Below are 20,428 nucleotides of genomic sequence, written 5' to 3'. Positions count from 1 at the left end.
AGAGAATTTCAGGATTTTGTAATTTCAGGGAGAACATGCAGATTAAACATTGATACAGCACAAATAAACTCTATAAAAAACCCCAAAAGCATTATCTGGAGTCTATTATATATAGTGCAGAACTAAAATTTATTTTTTAAAATGGATAAATGAGCTTGGTATGAGTGGCTGTTTTCAGACTCACCTGCAGGCATACTTTCCCTACTTTTAAAATTACAAATTAAAATGGTCTTCAAATCCAGCTTCAAATCCACTTCAACAGCTCCATCTACATGAACAGATAAAATACACTGACCTCTTTTCAAATTAAAAGAGGATATGTTAAATAGCATCTGTGGAAGGCCCCTTCCGAACAGGCATGCCCAAGAAACATACTGTATTGAAACCTATTCCATTTAAAAAGGACAAACAATCCCAGAGGGACAGGGAAAGGCAGGAACTATCTGTGATACCAATAGCTTTAAATATAGTTTATTTTCTTCCAATGCAGCTGGCATCAAACATCTTTCTGTTTGTAGAAAGTTCAGTGGGGTAGGAACAGCTAATTTTGGACTGAAGAAATTTCAGCAGAACACAAGGCAAGCATTGGTGTTCCAAGGCTCTTGCAAGAATACTAAACTTGACAGGGCTTTTTAGGAAGTGCATTTTTACTGAAGAGATTCTGGTACATAACTCCATAATGATTATATGCATTGCTGGTTGATCAGCAATATGGCTTTTCTACTGCTTGGAGTTATGCTGTTGGGAATCCTTTTCACAACAAACAACTGAAAAAAAAAAACCAGGCATTTTTAGTTTTAGGGTTTCAAGGGGTTTTTTGATTGTTTGGCTTTTTGTTTGTTTTTTGGTTTTGGTTTGGTGTTTTTTTGCAGTGGAGTATTTTTGGTTTGTTTGTTTTAAATTCAATGAAATAATACTTTAACATGTTGTGCAAATAAAGTGATAAATTTCTGTTGAAAAGCAAACAAACAAACAAAAAGCTTTAATGGCAGTGATTGTGTAGTCAAACCAAGTAACTAAGGCTTCAGACACACAGATGCAAGAGTTAATCTTTCCTGCTCCCCAGGCAAAGAAGCTATCTGGCCATGCCATCTGTGTAGCAGTTTCTCTACAATTGGTAAGTGCAATACTTACTGTAAGGGCAGTGAGGCACGGGTTGCCCAGAGAAGTTGCGGGTGCTGCATCCTTGGAAGTGTTCAAAGTCAGGCTGGATGAAGCTCTGAGCGACTCAGTCTAGTGGAGGTGACCCTGCCCATGGAAGGGGGGTTTGAACTACAATCTTTAAGGTCCTTCCAACCCAGGCCATTCTATGATTCTAATAGAATAAAAAAGTAGAGAAGTACCCTAATGTTTTGGGTTTGTTTTTTTTTTTTTTTTTACTCCAGCAGCTTTCCACTGTCTGCTGCAGTGCCTGACTTCCCTCAGGTCCAGCTGCATGTTTAAACTAAAGAAATCAAATGGACCTGGCTCTTGCTGGCAATCTTAAAATAAATACATACCTTGCTTACCCTTTATAGATGCACAACACTGACTCCAGCACTGATACCACCATTTTCAAAGACACATTCCACAAGGCCAAGCTGAGAGCAGGTGATAATCTGAGTGAGGTTCTCAGCAGTGCAACAGAAGTCCTTGCAAGCTGTTTCAATTTTATCTGCTCTTGGCATTTTTTCCAGGGGCTGGTAAGGCCCCGCAGCTTCCCTAGAGCATGGGTGTTCCCAAAATAGGTCCTTCCAGAGAGCACAGCCAACACTGCCACCCTATGCTGCAGATAAGGGTCTTGCAATGAGGGAGATCCCAGCTGACCACTAAGGCAGGTGGTTTGGTTCCACAATGCAGTACAGTTTTCACAGGTAGAGAGCACTAACACACAGAGTTGCCTCTCGGTGAGGTTCAGCACAGGCCTTCTGCTCCATCAGACACAGTGTGCCAAGAGCCTTCTCTATTTTGAAGAGATTGTTGAAGGACTCAAGTGTGTTTGAGTTGCATTTCAAGTAAACTCAGTCTTTTCCTATAATCACTTCCAGGGCTGAGCATATACCTACCATGGAATTCAGAAAGTATGAGGTATTTTTCCACACTTGAAACAACTAAGTTTAGATTGATGGATCTATTTGGCTTCCTGGTGCCCCTTCCAGGACTATTAACACAGCAATCTGCATCCCCAGTTAGGATGTTTGTGACTTACATTTTTGAGCATGTGAACAGGAGTGGAAGAGAGTTAGTTCTGCTGAAAGCCAAGCAGCCCAGGATATGGCAAGCCATTATTGAACAGGTTTAGGCCTATCAAACAGACATAAAGCAGAGATGAGGGTTACAAAACTTCATGTTATCCGTTTCTTAAGGTAATTGGAAAGAGGTTGACATTTTGCTTTACCTTAAATAAACCCAAGGGATGGAGAATGATTATGGACCACCAAACTGCATAACTGGAAACACAGCAGAATATGATTTTTTGAGTTCGGTCTTTACCTTTGAAAGTATGTATGACATTGTTGGTACTCTTGATCTCTCTCACGATCTTCTTGCAGTCCAGCTATGACTGTGGCTTTTGATCTTTTACTATAACAAGAAGTTGGCTCTGTGGCCCATGGTCTGTGAAGCAAGAAAAAGCAGGTATTCCCCAAGTCTGAACTAAACATCTATTGTTTTGTTTTCTGCAGCTTGAGAAGACTGCACTCTGATCCAGTTGGTTGGTTTTTTTTTTCCAGTCTGACATGTCAATATGTTATGGGTTTGGCCAGATGGGCCTAAATTTAGGTTTTAAAAGTTCAGCTAGGCCTGGGAATTGTCAGCTGACTTGAGTTGGACTGAGCTCGCTAACAGCTGACTTCTTCTGGCCAATAATATTGTATTCCATACCATATTGCATCATCTCAAAAGGGGTAAGAGCTGGTGTGTGGGTGTGGCTTGTTCAGTTGCTTCACAGCTGTGGTGCCAGCAAGACACTCTGCTGTCCCAGGAGGGATGGGGAGGCCAAGCCCAGAGCACCGGCTTAACATCATGTTATCTGAGGGAAGTAAAATGTTTGTTCTTAGCTTTTCTCTCTGCTTAAGTCTGTCTCTGAAGAACCAACTTCTCTAGAATGATTTGTAGTTAAAATGGTAGAATTTGTGTTTACTGGGAAGTGGGAAGTTATTTCTTGTTATACATAACTTGTGTAAGTGTGTGCTATATTGTAGTATCCTCTTAATTTTCTCTTTTCTGTATAAATACATGTAGTTAGTTTCAGCATAGACTTGGCTTTGGAAGTTTTTTTTTCCTCTCTCCCTCTTCTTTTCCCCTTAGCTGGTTGGGGGGAGGAGGAACCCTTTTCACTCTGTCTTGGACAGCTGGCGTTTTGCCAGCTCAACCTAGGACACTATGTGTGAAATCTTGATAAAATTAAGGGATTTAACCTTCACCTTTAACTTATGCCAAGGCATTATAGGTAGATCTGTTGAAAATAACTGTCCATGACTCAGTGAATATAACTGTGGCTGCTATGATTGAAGAATCATCATCCTTCAGAATCTCTGGAAGACAAACTTCAATTAGCAGTGAATGAAGCTGGCTTTTGGAACTCAGCAGCAAAGTGGCTTTGAGGGTTAGAGCATCAATGGAGCACGATAATTGTTTCACTGTGCTTATAATCCAACGCCTAAAGAAACTGAGAACAGTCAGCTGTTAAACAAGCAGTGATAAGCTGTCAGAGCAATTTTTTACACTAGAGAAGATGTGATTCTCTACAATATTGCTCCTAGAGGAAAGTGAAGTTTCAGCCAGCTAGATGCCTCATGCATAATGGTCCAAGGGCAAAGGGGAGATGCTTTATCTTTACAAAGCCCCATTAAAATGAAAGGTTCCCACCCAAACGCTGCACAGTGATGTACCACAGGTACCACGTCTTTGGTCTGCACAGATAGAAGATAGTCTCTACTTACCGTTTAGCTCAAAATAAAAATCTATTTTATCAATGTCTGTAAGTATCTGAAAGTGGTTATCAAGAGGATGGATCCAGGCTCTTCTCAGTGGTGCCAAGCCATAGGATGAGAGGCAACAGGCAGAAACTGATGCACAGGAAGTTCCACCTGAATATAAGGAAGAAGTTTACTGTGTGGGTGATCAAGCACTGGAACAGATTGTCCAGAGAGGGTGTGGAGTCTCCCAGACTGGGGATATTCAAGAATCACCTGGACACAATCCTGTGCCATGTGCTTTGGGATGACCCTGCTTGAGCAGGGAGGTTCAACCAGATGACCTACTGTGTTCCCTTCAAACCTTACCCATTCTGTGATTTCCTGAAGTCAGTGTGATGAGTTGTGGTCCACTGGGGAGATTGGCATTCTTCAAGCCAGGTTATTGTAGAATACTGGGAGTTGAAGCTACTCCACAACAAAGGTTCATTCTGCCTGTCTGCACAGGAACACCTTAAGAACATGCAACCACCTGGTACCCTGGATTCACAGTCCCATCTCTTGCAACTCCAGCCCTAACACACACTGTCCACACACCTAAACCTTGGTCTTCTCCTTTCCCCTTCCAACTATTCCTGTTCCCTGGTCTGCTTGACCAAGAAAACTGCCACTTGTCATGCTGACACCATCTTTCCCTTCACTGTAGATGGGCACCTACTCAGCTCCTTTAGCTTCATGTCTTCATGCCAGTCTGCTGTGGTGGATGACACACACCTTCACCACAGGCTCAGCCCAAACTTCATTGCTAGGCTTGACCACCCACATGCTGGTTCTAACAGTCCCACACAGGCATTTGTACAGTGAAGAACCAAGAGATACCAACCCCTGGTCCACCAGCACTGACCTGTGCTGTGTGGTCTCACATAATACGATGCAGTCACACAGAAGTATCCAGTGCTCCTCTCTCAGCTGGGGACATCTTCTTCACACACTACCCAGGAAGCAGCTCTGATAGCACACAGGGAAGGCACAGTTTGAGGATACTTGAAAAGGAACACCAATAAATAAAGTGAAGAAAATTAGATTCACAGAATATCCCAAGTTGGAAGCGGCCCACTAGGATCATCAAAGTCCAATTCCTGGCCCTGCTCAGGGCAGCCCCAAAAACCACACCACATGCCTGAGAGCACTGTCAAAATGCCTCCTGAGCTCTGTCAGGCTGACACCTATAGGTGAAAACCTTTGTCCTACATCAGAGAAGTAAACACAAGCAGATTCCAGCTCCAGAGTTCAACTAGTGTCGAGTAAGCAGATTTGTTTCAGAAAAGGCCGAGTGTGTGAAACCCTTACTGAGTTTACCAGTTTCTCCAAGTAAAATGCAAAAATAACAACTAGTAACTGTGATGTTCTTAGCTGAGATTGTTGACATTACCACAACATAGATTATGTAAGAATATGAACCTTTATGGGGTATGAATGCTGCCTTTCAGCTGAAGACTGATACATGTGGGCTTTATGCTTACATTATTTTAAAGAATCTTCTGTCCAAAAGAAATAAAGACTTTGTATGTGTAGACCTCAGCCCTGTAGATACTCAGCAATTTCTTATGAATTTTGAATGAGGAAAAGGTAATTTAAGGTGCTGGGATAGACCAGAAATGAACACCCTGTTGGCAGCCCTTTGTGAAAATTTTGCCATTTCTAGAGGCAAGAATGAGGAATTTTTTTACTTCTTATAGAGCAGCAGAGTGATGCCTTTGGCATGCTGCTTTTCTCCTTAAGAAGCAGAAGCATGATCTTTTTTGGTTTTCTGGGGGGCGGGCAGATTTGGCTGAAAACATACTCATCTCAAATCTTAAGCAATCTGGAAACTTCTGCCTGCAATGACTGTTCTTATCTTACCTGGTCTTCTGCAAGAATTATTGGTGCAGTAAGTGCTGTAAAAAAAAATGTCTTGGTCTTATAAGACATGAAGTAGGAAACATGACCTTGCATTGACTTGAGCATACTAAACTTTCCTACTTTCACACCCATTTTTCCCTATTTTCATATGTTTGTGAAAAAAAAGAAGTTAATCTATAAAGATCTTTCTCATCTTCTAGGCGATAAGGGTTGTAAAACTGAGTCTAATGACCACTTATTATCTGATATTCTGTTCTCTTACACATATCCTCTTAACTGCATATATTCTTGAACTTAGAGGTAGGATTAAAAAAAAATCATCAGTATTAACTACATATAAGAACCTGGAAATAGAGAAAAAAGGAAAAGAAAATTCACAACTGTTACACCTTAAGAGAGTTTGATTCAACAGAAGTTTATACTTTCATTTTCTTCTTCCAGAGTTAGAAAAAAATTAGCTTTTAAGTACACAGTTGAAAAACAGTGGTTTATGATTGACATGTTTTCAGTCAATTTCTTAAAATGTTTTAACAAAATCAAATACAATTCCTACAGTTACAGCAATCCAACAGTCACATAAAGATATGGTGTAATGACCTAAGTTATGCTCTTGACTTCCCAAAACAGCCCTTTTTAACCATTTAATTGATTTAAGTGCCATGTGTGAAATGTGTTGTACTCAGATGCAGACTTGTTTTAGGATTCTAGGCATATTCTTCTAAGAGGCTTTACAGGAGTAAATCAGGGGGTTAGATCTACAGCCTTTTTTAATACGAATGCAGATGGCTGTTTCTCATTGCAAAGACAGCCCCATTTCCAAATTGCTCAATTGATGACAGCCTAAAAAGAGGCAACAGGATCTATACCACACAATTTGTTACATAAATGCTAATGTGGTGCTAAAACAACAGTAAGAAAAATACATTTCGCTAGAGGCAAAAAAACAGCTCTCTTTCCTTCCACTTCTTTGACTTAATGAAGAGACACACACTTAACTAATTGCTTTGGCAGGCCAGCAGGCTGCCTGTGCTTAATAATACCATTAGGAATTCCACAAGCTTTCAGCTTCTAACATTAAGAACCTTGAACATATGCTTTTTAATTGACCCTCAGAATTCTTTTTGTTTTCAGAATATGTTTTTTCTCTCACATCCTTCCACCAGTTGCTGCAGGAGGCATAACAATATACAAATACACAGTCTGCAGCCCAAACTGGGCCCTGTCTGTCCCAGGAAAACTTAATACTTACAGAGCACTCTGCTAACAAAATGACATTCAGAGCAAGTCTGAGTTCACAAATAATAGAAAATTACCTTCCCCATATGTCTGCTTCAGGCTTGCCACACACACTGACCTGAACTTGTGCAAGGCTAAATGGCTCTTCATTTCTCAGATCTAAGTTGTAAACATGCATCAAAATTCCAGGTTCATACAACAGAAAACAAAGAATCTAAACACCAAATTGGGTCATATTTGTCCTCCTCCACACTTAATTACATTCCTCTTTTTGGCTAGGGCAACACTCTTTCTAGGTCTAGTAATCCATAACAAAGCAACAAGCAGACATGCATTTGAAAGATGGCTGGCTTTTATCTTGGAGTCCACTTTTTAGAAAAAACCCCAATCATATTGCATGTAAAGAAAAGATAATACTGCCATAATCTAACTAGTTTCCTCCTCTATTTGTTTTATGCAGTAGAAAATGTAAATTATCAGCTTCCTGAAAATGACTGACATTTTGGTTATATTGGAATAGACCTGGGGGGCAACTAGAGATCTAAATGCAGAACCAGTAAGAATGTTAACATGCTTAGTCTCAAGCTGCAGCTTCCCAAACATCTGTACAGCAGCCTAACTTTCTGTAGCAAGAGATTCACGGAGCCAGAAAGGAGCTAGCCATGAACATGAGCCCTACAACAATGCCTGGACATCAGACTGAACAGGGCAGGCTCAGCATCAAATCGCTCTTGATGGCTTTTCTTCCCCTCCAGTGTGCATGAAGTCTCTGATACAGCGAGCACCCAGTCCATTTAGTCAGACTGGAAATTCTACTGATATGTTAGCAAATGCACCACTCCTCTACAGCCCTAGTGTTACAGTATAGGAGGAAAAAGTGATGTTTTGAAATATTGAGCCAAGGTCAAACCAAAGAAACCCACAGCCATCATTAGCCAGTGTTCCCACCTCTAGACAAGAGTAGCATTTAGTCAGCTTACAATCCTTCTCCTTCTGCTGTTGTTCCAATCTCAAAACACAGCAGCAATCTTCAGGAAACAACTGCAGGTTTAGAAACACTGCAAAGAAGTACTTCTGCACATAGACATAGATGGGTAAGATGATCAGGACCAAAGAGGGGTGGAATCCAAGACAGAGCCCTGCCATTTGCACTCCATGTTCACTTGTAAAGGCAGCTCTCTGACCAACATACTTACTTTGTGCTTGGCATGACTGTTTTTGTGGTTCTTTATAGGCACTAAATGTATCTATTTAATACATGATGCAAACCCTTGCACATAATTTTCTGATTCTGATATTGAGGTTGACATGAAATTTTAGGAGGTGTGATGATCACAGTAGTGCTGTGAAGTCTCTCTGGGATCAGTTTCTTCTTCCACAGCCTCCAGAAAAACTAAAGACATGGTTGCTACAGGCATGCCAGTAGATTACATGATCTGAAATGACTGGCATCTGAAATGACCTTCCTGCACCCTACAAAGGAACATGGCACAAAAAAACATTGCAAGGAATAAGAAAAAGTTGTGTTGGTGTCTGTGCTCATGGGAAAAAAATGTGAAAAATCATCTTCTGATCAAAGTCTCTTTCATTCCCAGATTATCTTGTACACAGGGTCTCCTGCTTGAATTGTTCCAGTTTTGTCAACAGCAAAGTATTTCCCAAAGAGAGGGCTGGTTTTGTAGATGTGTCGCTCAGATGGATCACAAAGGCGGTAACTGCAGAGAGAAAGCCCTTCTTTAGAATCAGTGGTAGCAAAATCTAAACATCAATATATCAGCTATGAAAGAGAAGACATGAATAATGATGCCCTGTTTTGGTCACCGTACTAGACTGAAACCCAAATGAAAAAAAAAGCCTGACCGTATTCATGCAACCATGTATGATACATATACAAAAACTTTCATAAAAAGAAAAATCAAAACATCAAAGTTAGACCTTAAAATATCTTAAATACATGTTACCCCAAGTATTCACCTTAGTAGAGATGAAAGAGACATGGAATGAAAAGTTTTCAAGAAACAAGAGAGAACTTCCTGACTTTTCTCACAATATAGAGTTGCAAAAAGTAGACTGGAAGCCAATATACACAGACTTTTACACTGCATTATTATGTTCCCCACACATTTCAAACCACTTCTAAAATACTAGTCTAACATTTGTTCGGACCTAGCCTAAATCCTCTCCCACAGCCTAAGAAACACCGATATTTTTATAACCTTCTTAATGTTTCCAAGGGCTCCTTCCTGTCTATGACTCCAGTGTCTGGGTTAACAGTTGTTAAAATACACCTGCAATGACAGACAGTGTTAAATCAGTAATGGCTTCTTATCATAAACCTCTTTGAATCTATGTAAAATAAAGGTCTCAAATATTTACCTGCCACAACACACAGTCCCTTTCATCTCCACATCACCTATAAGAATATCCTCCCAGGTGTCCTGAAGGAAGGTAATCATTGGGCACAGATTAGACACATCAACATGCAATCACTGTTCCAGGATTGGCACAGTCATTCATAAAGCTGCACCATTCCAGATGATCACCTTTTCTTGTATCTTCAAAACATGCAGTTATATTACAGTACTATTTTAACAAAAACCTTATGGTCACTGCATTTATCTCAATTTGGGATATTTATTCCAATTCAGGACCCACTAATAATTATATCTGAAAAGAAAGATACACAAGTAATGAATCCTGTTCTTCATTGTGCACTTGCCTGAAGCACTGAACCTAAATGAAGTTCATTCTTACTGTATGGGTGATGATCTGATCTTTGGCCTCCACTAAGTCATCATTTTCACAGAAAGGAAATTTTTAGTTAAACTAACTTTTCACTTCTCATCTAGACAAGCTTCCTATTGTAATCCCTCTTGGGAGACAAAGATCTGTTCCCGCTTTTTGAACTTTTTAGATTTGATAAATTATCAGCTCTATCCAGAGAAATTTTTTTGAAAAATGGCATAATGACATAAAAACACATAAACACCGCTATTACCAGTTCATTTAATCACCTGATATCTTCCTAAATAGTGTTTTTTTGAACTACCAGAACACTCTCAGAGATGCAGTGATGAACTGCAGTATTGCAAGGATCAGTTTTACTCTTGTGACAAAGGCTATTTAAAAAATATGACACTGAAAACTTACAAATTATTCACTTGTGTCCTTCATTAATTGATTACAGCATGCAGTTTTCTCTACTTTACACTTAAAGATGAACTTTCAATGTCAAGCCTGTCATTCAAACACATTTACTTTATCCTTTGCTAAGCTAAATAATCACTCACAGACCTGTATCCTCCCTCAATGTTTCACATGCACTGATGTGAGCAGAAACTGTATCTTTCTGGAATTCATTTGTAAAAATCATGGAATAGCAGCTTTCCTTGCCTTCATAGGCACCATCACACAAGGAAATTGAGTTAAAAAGAAACATAACCAAGTCTTCAAAAAGACATTTAAGGCAATTATTTTACCTCCTCAAAAGCACTGCAATCTGTCACAACAATATTTGGCCTGAAGTTCTGTATCTTAGCTTTCTTTTCCAGCCTGGTATTTAAATCATCCATTGATGCTTCAGAGAGGATCAAGACTGGGCTGCAGTCAGGATAGGCAACCTGAATAAACAAACATAAACAAACCCTAAGGTTGCTGTAAGAGCACAGGAGGAAAGTTATGGGATGGCAAAAGGACAGGTGTGTTGGAACCAGCAGCCACATATTAGCCTGTTAGGCTGCTCCATTCTAGTTTTAATTTTTCTGGGAGTAGGTTAACAAAGGAAACAACATGCTCTTTCCTATTTCAGTAACCATGGCAAGTTTCATTTGCTCCAATTGTAAAATTAAACTTCTCCTTACAGAATTAAACTAGAATTATATAAGCTGCCACAACTTCTTCCAAAATAATAACCATATATATGACCCAGCTGTTTATTCCAGGTGTTACAGACAGAATCAAGCATTTCAGTAAAAAACGTTATGGTAAGTTATGAAAGGTACTCAAGACATTTATGGACCTGCTGAACTGATCCAGTTGATATGATGAACTAACTGGATTTTTCTTACTAATGAATCTGCCTTATCACAACACCAGAGGGAGTTCCACATCCAGAACAGCAATACTCAGTTACAGCTGTCCATTTGTCAGTCTAAGTTTGCTTAGCAGTGGAAGGACTGATACTAGCAAACAATGCCAATGAACAGTATTCAGAAAACCCCACAAACATCCTAAAAGTGGACTTACACAGAAAAATAAAAAAGATAATTTTTGTCAAGAATTTTAGTATATCGCACTCCTGTCTTTCTTTTACATTCTTTCTCCTATTCTTCTACACACCTTTCAAGCATCACATGATGACTACTGAAATGATTACACAAAAAATTCTGCCCTGTTTTCATGCTATGATTCCTGAATGTTATCCATCCTAATCTAACATCCCTTTTGCAGAAACCTAGTTTTCTGTATTATCCTAGTGCCCTTACATAATAAAAGCATATCTAAAAGTCCGTAGTTGAATATACCTCCTTCTCCTTGTGCAACAACAGGCAAGACCCTGATGCCTTACAGATAACAACATTGGTAAGGCAAAGTACTCACAAACTTAATTTCTTTAAAAACCTGACACTTACCAGGTGCAGTTCAAATCATCTTCACCCAAGAGAGTTGTTCAGACAGAAAGAAGGGCATCAGTGGCTCAGATGACATGATGTCTGAGCACAGCACGTCCTTTCCATATCTGTATTAAATTCCTCTAATCTCACACCTTTGAGCCTCTTCACACAGAAAGAGATGAAACTTTCGTAACCTTCCTTGGATTTTAATTCCTAGGCCCACAACTACAAGGCCCTGCCTTAAGTATCATTCCTTTAAACAAAATATGAAGTAATAACTTTTATCAGTACATTCTCAGACTTAACAAGGGATAGGGAACAGAGACTTTCTATGTAACACTGATTACACCACCAAAACATCTTTAAAAATGTAACTTCTGTAATCACTGAGACACAAAAGTAATGGTATTCTACAATGTAACAGTTCCTCTTCAAATATCAGTTTCAGAGTCTTTAGTTGTGACTGGTCAACAGCTTAGAAGAGATTTGAAGTAAAATTTAAGCAAGTCACCTCATCACAGAAAAGGAGAATACTCACATGGGTTTAGTACATCACGACCGCCTTGGTAATCTGGGCTAATCACCAATGATAAAACATGCAAGTTTTGGTGGGTGGGTGGGAAATAGTTAAAAGGAAGTACTTCTGAGAAAAAGAACATTCATTTACCTCATCTGTGCTTCGGAAAAGGTCTATGGTGTTCTTTGACTTTCTTGGCACCATGGAGGGCTCAAAGTGCACCAGTCGATAAGGCTGCGAATTCAGGTAAGTGGTGATCCACCGAGCCACTTCATCGCCGCAGTCCCTGCCTTGGATATCCTGTCCAAACACCCTGAAGAGTCACAAACACATCAGGAAGTCAGCTGGAAAGAGGAAGGCTCAAGGTTGCTTTTTATCTGAAGGCAAGCAACATGTTTTAATAGTAGTAGCAATATAAAGAAAACAAATCCTCTGAATTATGAGGTGGAAGCAGGTTTCTGAATCTAGCACCAAGCATGAATCCCAGTGTGCAATCTCCTTGCAGCCACTGTGTTTTGAAAAGCTAAGTAACATGGACATGGCTGGTGAAACAAGCCTTGAAATAGCCTTTAGGTGCACAGAGCTGTCACATCAGTGACCACTAACAACCCTACTTGTTTGCCACACTTTCAAGAAAAAAGGGTCTACCCTTGCATTTGCATATGACTGTAAAACCAAAAGATTTCTACCAAGAAATCAATGAAAAGGTCATTGAAAATCAGAAAATATAATTACAGTTTGAAAGGATGTGATTAGTTACTATAATTGACATTTACAATTGTTACCAATTGCAAGTGTCCCTAATTGTTAAAGGAAACTTTTCTTCAGATTTTAGTGCTGTAAAAATTTTATTGAGACAAGTGAAACTTAAGCTCAAACTTCACCTCAGTATCTTACAAGCGGTTAAAAATTTATAATGGAAACAAAGTCCATGGGGCACAAAAATCACTGGCAGCAGAATACAAACAAGTTTACACAAGGAACACTTTCCCAGCAAGAAAAGGCAGACCTGAACTCATTCTTTCAATAAACTTGAACACCAGTCACAAATAATTTTGTTACATTCTTCAAAGTAGCCATTTGATACAAATGCACTGCAGTTTCCTATACCTCTGCAATCATAGAATGGACAGCTTAGAGCATAGAGATGCCCACACAGTTGACCCAGAGTTATCAGCTCCTAGGAGCCCTCCTCTACTGTTCTGGGGGAGCAATCAATAATTAGGGTGCTGTGGGAATTGGTTTACAATATCTGAAATGGAGAAAGTCCTGCCAGAAATGGATTTGTGAAGAAAATCAACAAGTCACTGATAATGCTTTAACAACTGATGTTTTTAATGTTGTTTAAATGTACAAAATGATTGTTAAAATGTCTTTTGGCAAAGTCACTGCTTCTCCTTCCCAGAATAACTTGAGGTACCCTGTTATCTCAGCGGTCTGGAGGAAGGTTTCGACATGCGTGTTACCTGACCCCCTACCTATTGACTGTAAATTATTCCCGCTGGCCCAGAGCCAAACCCCCTCCTCTTTCCTATTGGTGGGGTTAGGATCCCTCCAAGGTCCATATAAACCCCTGACCAGCAATAAACTCTCTCTTCTCCTCCCTCTCCGGTGGCCTCTGTGTGTCCTTTTTGGGCTCTCAGGGAACCATGTGGTCAGGGGAAGCGGGGAGCACATTTTCTTCTAGGTAATGGAATAACCTCCAGGACCAGGAGAATCACCATACCGTTGCAGATTGCATCCCACAACAGACAACCACACAGACACAGAAGGTACCCTGCGGAAACAGGGTGCTGGCAGCAATATCTCTGTTCCATTTGCTGGGATTCCTGTATCTACTCTGTCACACAGGCTGAGATTAAACATCATTGCCCAGACAGCAATCTTTCTTTTCCCTCCACTCCACAGCCCCCATGTGCCTTCTGACTGGCAGGGCAATAGAGGTGAGGGTCTTACAGCTTCCAACACTGCTGTTTGCCACTGACGAAGAGCACCTATCCTAAAAACTCGGTGGTATATGGATCCATAGGAATGGATCATGCACTGAAGTATTACAACATATACTGACAAAGGGCACAAATGAAGAACACAAGGTTTCTTAACTAGAGTGGCTGCAGCAGCCCTCTATCACTCACACAAACAGAAGATGTGCCTATGCAATTACTTCAGTCCTGTATTTGAGTCTCACAAAGACAGACTTTTTAAGTATCCACATAAAATTTGCAACTGGAGTTAGCAGTTTTCAAGACTGGCATCTGCACAGCCCTATGCAGCCAGAGGCACCATTGCACTGCCTTGGCTCCAAACCATAGGGCACGAGCCAGCACCTATGTGAAGGCATCGTGCTGGCCCTGAGGTGGAATACACACAAGTCTGCACAGAGCCGGCAGAGCACATTGTGCAGCAAGACAACTACTCCCACTCATGCTGGAAGGGAAGAATCTAGGAGCAAAAGCCAAATCTTCATTTCTCTGAACACAGTATTATTCCCAGACTTCATTCTCATGGATGGTACAGAAAGAGTCAGCCTTGAGCTGTCAAATGGCAAACTGTTTAAGGACAGCAGGAGTCCTACAAACCCATAGGATCCTTCCCAAGAAATACAAGGCAATGTTCCAAATATGGGTGTTGCTAATTTCATGTCCTATGACACCACCTACAATGCCAGACAACTTTGTAATTCTTAAAGCCTGCTTATGTGCATCTAACTTTTGATCACTTGCCTTCTTAAATCCTAGCAGTTTTAAAGGCAGAGTGCAAGTTTATTAAGGCAAAGGGAAAAAAAAATCAGAACAAATCACCAAGATCTAAAATTTGACAATCCAAGACAATTTTTCATCACTGAAATGTTTTAGGCTATTCAAATAATTTTCTAATGACACAACAAATTTCAGAAAAATATCTTGAAAACTGCATGTTTTTGTAGAGTACACATATTTTAAAAAGACTGTTCCATTTCTCTATGAGAAATGCTACTGTTTGTAACTTGCACCTGCCTTGTATAAACAGAGATACTGAGCTATGCTGATCAAGGGTTTCCACAGCAACAGATTTATGCCAAAAGCAAGCAAATGCTGTTCCTTGCCAGCACTCTTTTAATTACAGCAGCTGGTGCAGTAACTGTCCTGCTATTTGAAGGACAAACTCTTACCAGTATCTTCGTAGGCTAACACCATTTACAGTTATTAAATACTGTTACATACTAAACGACACTTCAGTAAATTTTCCAGTTCCTCCTGTCAGCTTTCCAGCATGGATTTCAATAGATGGTTAAGACAACTAGACCCGTGCTTATACAACAAAACTCTAAGCACACAGATAAATCACTCTTCGCAACCCATCCACCTGAAACTCCCTTGAGGTAGCAAGGTCAGGGAATGCCCTGATCTCTGGGGATGCCCGTCCTTCACCTGTGACCACAGGGTGAGACTCAGGCAACCAAGTTTTTAATAGAGGCACCTCAGTTAAATGCCTACAGATGGTGTGAGGGAATCTAAACTCCAACATCTCACCAGCTCTGAATGGCCAGCATGCATCCACAAGTGCTGATGCAGATTTTGGTGAGATCAAGAAATACCAAAGTGCATGACTGAGGCTCTGAAATGCAACTGCTCACCCAAGCAACAACGAAAACACTAGAAGAAAAACAAATGAGCAAACATGACATTCTACGAAGATGGAAGATCACAGTTCATTTGGCAGATGTATAATGCATGGTTTTTGATACTGTGTCATCATTTCCTGAGATTTGTTTTCACCAGTGTTTAGGAGATTAAAAACAGACCTTTTGTTATGACAATCAATTCTGGCCTCCTGTGTAACACATGGCAGAGAATTTCACAGAAATCACAGAACGGTGTGGATTAGAAGGGACCTTTAAATATCGCCCAGGACACCTTCCACTAGGCCAGGTTGCTCAGAGCCCCATTCACCTGGCCTTGAACACTTCCAGGGATGGAACAGTCACATCTCCTCTAGGCAACGTGTGCCAGTGCCTCACTAACCTCACTGTAAAAAAATATCTTCTTTTTATCTAACATAAACCTAACTTCTTTTAGTTCAGCACCACTGCCCCTTATCTTATCAGTACAGACGCTGGTCTGAAGTCTCTCTCCATTACCCAGATCCAGAAAAGGAGACAGACTCCCACAGAAAAGATACAAAACCACCCAACTTTCACCCTCCAATTTTTGCATTAGAAAAAGCAAAGCTTCACACAATCTTGAAAAGCAAAGTAAGTGAAAGAGACAGTAATTAGAGAGAGAGGAAGGGGCAAAAAAACCCCTTCTTCAGTACCTGCAGTTCTGGACGGGGTTTTTCCTGGGGACCTTTATAGGCAAGCACAGCTTCTCCATGTCTGGGGCATCGAAGGTCAAGTGCCCGTTGTCACAGGTGACAGATACGAGGACCAGCCGCGGCTCCTGGCGCGCCGTAACCATGTGCCCATCCTCCGTGACCACGAGCCAGAACCTGCGGCGGGCCGGGGGCAGAACAGCGTCCGACAGGGTTAATGCCGGGCTCGGCAGCACCCGCGAACAGGAGCCCCTTCCCAGGCCCCGAGGGAAGCCCGCTGCAAACGCGGAGCTCCGCGCCCCGTCCCGCCGTACCTGTCCCGCATGTCCCCGCTCCGCAGCCCCATCGGCGTCACCTGCGCCCGCCGCACCGGCACCCCCTTGCATGACTTCACCGGGTACACGAAGAGGCTCAGCACGGTCCCGACGCGCTGCAGGCGGCGGCGGCGGCGGCGCCCGGCCCAGCGCCAGGCCCCGAGCAGGGCGCCCAGGGCCAGCAGCGCCGCCGCCCCCCACAGCCAGCCCGGCCGCGCCAAGCCCCGCGCCCCGCTCATGGCGACTGCACCCGCTGCTGCGCCGCGCCGAGCGCATCAAGGGCCGGGGGCGGAGCGGAGTGGCCCGGCCGGCGCCACCGCCTCCTCCGGCCACAGCTACTGCCCCCTCCGGCCGGCCTCCTCCGGCCGCTGCCACCGCCCCCTCCGGCCACAGCCACAGTCACAGCCTCCTGCAGCCACTGCCCCCTCCCACCAAAGCTACTGCCCCCTCCGGCCACTGCCATCGCCTCCTCCGGCCACTGCTACTGCCCCCTCCGGCCGCCGCCACCGCCTCCTCCGGCCACAGTTACTGCCCCCTCCGGCCGCCGCCACAGCCCCCTCTGGCCACTGGCCCCTCCGGCCACAGCCGCAGCCACAGCCTCCTCCAGCCACTGCCCCCTTCGGCCACAGCCCCCTCTGGCCTCCCCCTCTGCCCCCTCCGGCCACTGCCCTCTCCGCCCCACCGTGCCGGCGCCGGCACCTGCCCCTCGCCGCGCCCTTCGGTGCGAGGATGGGGGCGATCACAGCGGCGAAAATAAAGACCCGACTGTCCGGCTCTGCAAAGACCCGTCAGTGGATACTTTTGTCCTGATACCCGGGCCTGTATTGGAAGCAGTGTCACAGGGAACACAGCGAACTGTGTGGAAATGCGCGGATGCGTTTAATTCGTGCGTTTGGTGGATGGAGGCAAAGAGCTGGAGAGAGGAGCAGCAAAAGGGGGCACCTGATGTAGATGGGGTGTCCCATGTCGTTCGGCTGCTTTGGGGTATCTGCCTGCCCCAGATGCTTGGTATCAAACTCGTGAGACCCTCTCCAAGATCTTCCCTTCTGCTAGCTGGGTTGCAGGGAAGTCACTTTGTGGTATACTGGGCTACAAGGCAAATCTGACATCCAATACGCCATCAAACACAGCTTGGAGTGACAAACGCTGCTGCCACCACAGGTCTCTCTTCACAGGCAAAGAAGAGCCTTGGCTGCAGTTTTGCCCCAGCTCTCCCATTCAGGCTTGCTGGGATCTGAAGACCACACTTACAAGTTGAAGTCTTTAGGATCCATGTGCTGAGACCAAAGTCCCAGGTGGACAGTGGGGTATCTCCATGCTGGGCATTTCTGAAAGATTCAGACAGCTCAGTCGTGACAGATTACTGGAAGTACTACATCAACAGCATCTTGGCAGATAGGAATCTTAGAGATGTGGTTATCATGGGCCTCTCTGACAAAAGGAGTGTGTGTGCAGCTAAGTCAGGAGTGCTCCTTGCAGCTGTCTTGTCACAAGCCAGGATCAGGAAATATTGCTGCTAACAGAAATTACCTTAGCTAGCAAAAAGTGCTTTGTGGCAACCTGCTGGTGGATGAAGACAAAGTGATAGATGTCAAAAGCAAAGGCAGTGACAGCAGATCCATCTCTGTTGGCAAGACCCTGATCTTCCTCATGGGCAAGAAGGGAGTCCACAGAAGAATCCTCAGTTTAAAGGACCAGGATTTGATTGTGTACATGTAAGCATGACACAAATGACACCAAAGAGGCAGACATCTGCCTGAGCACAGAGAAGGGAAATCAGTCTGGTTTTGTTGTAGATGTCTTTGCCTGCTTGTTTCAAGAGGGGTGCTGGACAGGCAGCTGGGCTGGGCCACTATCAGTCCACCTGACCAGCTGTAACACAGAAGAGAGTAACATACATTTCTTGTCAGGATGCTCAGTGTTACCTGAGTGGTCTCCCAGCCATCTTGGGTAGTTTCTCCTTGTTATTTGCATTTTACTGACTGATTTTGGGGTGAAGGTCTCTGGTAACATTAGTTTTTGGAAAGAACAGGAGGGAGGGCAATCCCTTTGCCTTCTTTTTCACCACTTTGGTGTTTAAATCATGCCTGAATGCCAGGCACGGGTTTTGAGACCTTCTTCCTTATCAAGTAGACCAAAACATTAGGGATAAGCAAGACTTGTGCTTATTTTGAATTTACCTCTGGAACAAGCCCAGTTCATTCCAGTGATTAACTATTGATGAGCAGAGCCTTATGTTGTTGTTGGACTGCATGTGTGACATGTGCAGAGATAGTCTGTCACTGCTTACCTTCCACATCCCTTGAAATCCCTTCTTATGCTTCTTTACTGAGAGAATTTGGGGGTTTTATGAGATAAGTTACCTGTCTTGTGCCTGTGACATGGGAATCTTCTGAGGGTTGCTTCCTTTCCATCCTGCTCAGTCACACTGTCCAGCCTCAAGACCACAGGTCCCTGTAAGCTCCCTAGGGCCCCCCAGGAAAATGTAAAGTTTGGTCAAACAACTGCAGATTTTCTCCTCCATTCACAAGTACAACTCACCCCTCCTGCTCCCACTTATGCCCCTAAATGGAGACTCTGAAATAAGATAGAACTGGTGCGCTTGAGATGGGACCAATGCAGGGCAGACTTGAGGCGTATCTCCAGCAGGGCTCATCTCCATGTGTACCTTCCTTGCTCCATGGTTCCTGGCAGCCGTGTCAGCTGTCCAGTAGTAAGCCTGAATCCATCACATGCTGTCCCACTGTAGTACAGATAGGCCGTAACCTCTCGCCATGGTGAGACACCCTGTCCTCCACACTCCTGAGACCCCCATATTGCTAAGGTAAATCTACACTGCTTGGTCTGATTTAACCAGACCTGGCCCATCATCTTCAAATCACTGATTCAGAGTCAAAAATAATTACTTGTGATGACTTTTATAATTCCACCACAGACATGAGAGGAGAGCCAACCATGCTGAGAAGACTGAGAGCCCTTGAACATTCTATGTAATCATTAATCTTCTCATTTAACATGGAGTCTATATTTTGTTGAGCTTAATTGAATTCACACAGAGATCTTTAATCTGCAACTGCACCCAGAGGAGCAGAAAAATGCTGTAAGGGGAACCAGGCATCTAATATATTAGCAAATGTTGAACAAAACTACAGTGACTGATTAGCAGTGCTTCCAAACATGAATCAAAACACATTAAGGTAAGTACTAATGAGATGCAAACAAACCCACAAACTTGTTTTAGAATCTAACAAAAAAAGTGGTGCATCAAATGTGATAAATGAAAAAAAGAAATTTAATATTTATGCTGGACACTCCAGACAAGCATTAATACTTACTGTCATAAGCTTAAGGCAAAAATAACTCACTAACTCCTGTGATTTCTTAAGCATTGGCAGTGTTCTCCACTGTGCAAATTACAAAATGCAGAAAGATTTTGCTCTCTGAACTTCTGTCTATGAGGCACCAAAATAACAGAATTTGGGATCAGAGAAAAAAAACTTTGGTGAGTTACTGCTTGCTTGCTTCTTCTGTATGCCAGAGAAAATGGGTCTGGAGTGTATTTGTACTTTACCAGTATAAAGGAGGGACCTGTGTAGTTGTGAGAAGCTACAGCTCCTCTGTAGTTACACATTATCATAGAATATGCTGAGTTGGAAG

The 20,428-nt window shown here is 42.7% G+C and overlaps 1 protein-coding gene across 1 annotated transcript; it reads right to left on the bottom strand.

The window, feature by feature from the left end:
• Positions 1 to 6,192: 6,192 nt before the first annotated feature.
• MTARC2 (mitochondrial amidoxime reducing component 2) lies at positions 6,193 to 17,131 on the bottom strand. The gene is made up of 7 exons (XM_071579169.1): positions 16,772 to 17,131; positions 16,461 to 16,634; positions 12,315 to 12,477; positions 10,514 to 10,654; positions 9,411 to 9,472; positions 9,251 to 9,322; positions 6,193 to 8,749 (listed from the first exon to the last, which is right to left on the bottom strand). Exons 1-7 carry the CDS (start codon positions 17,008 to 17,010, stop codon positions 8,620 to 8,622), a joined length of 981 nt encoding a protein of 326 aa, XP_071435270.1. The 5' UTR covers positions 17,011 to 17,131; the 3' UTR covers positions 6,193 to 8,619.
• Between the last annotated feature and the right edge of the window lie 3,297 nt (positions 17,132 to 20,428).

The sequence above is a fragment of the Pithys albifrons genome, chromosome 2, assembly GCF_047495875.1.
Source record: "Pithys albifrons albifrons isolate INPA30051 chromosome 2, PitAlb_v1, whole genome shotgun sequence".
NCBI classification, from domain to species: Eukaryota; Metazoa; Chordata; class Aves; order Passeriformes; family Thamnophilidae; genus Pithys; species Pithys albifrons.
This window is presented reverse-complemented; position numbering and strand designations above follow the sequence as displayed.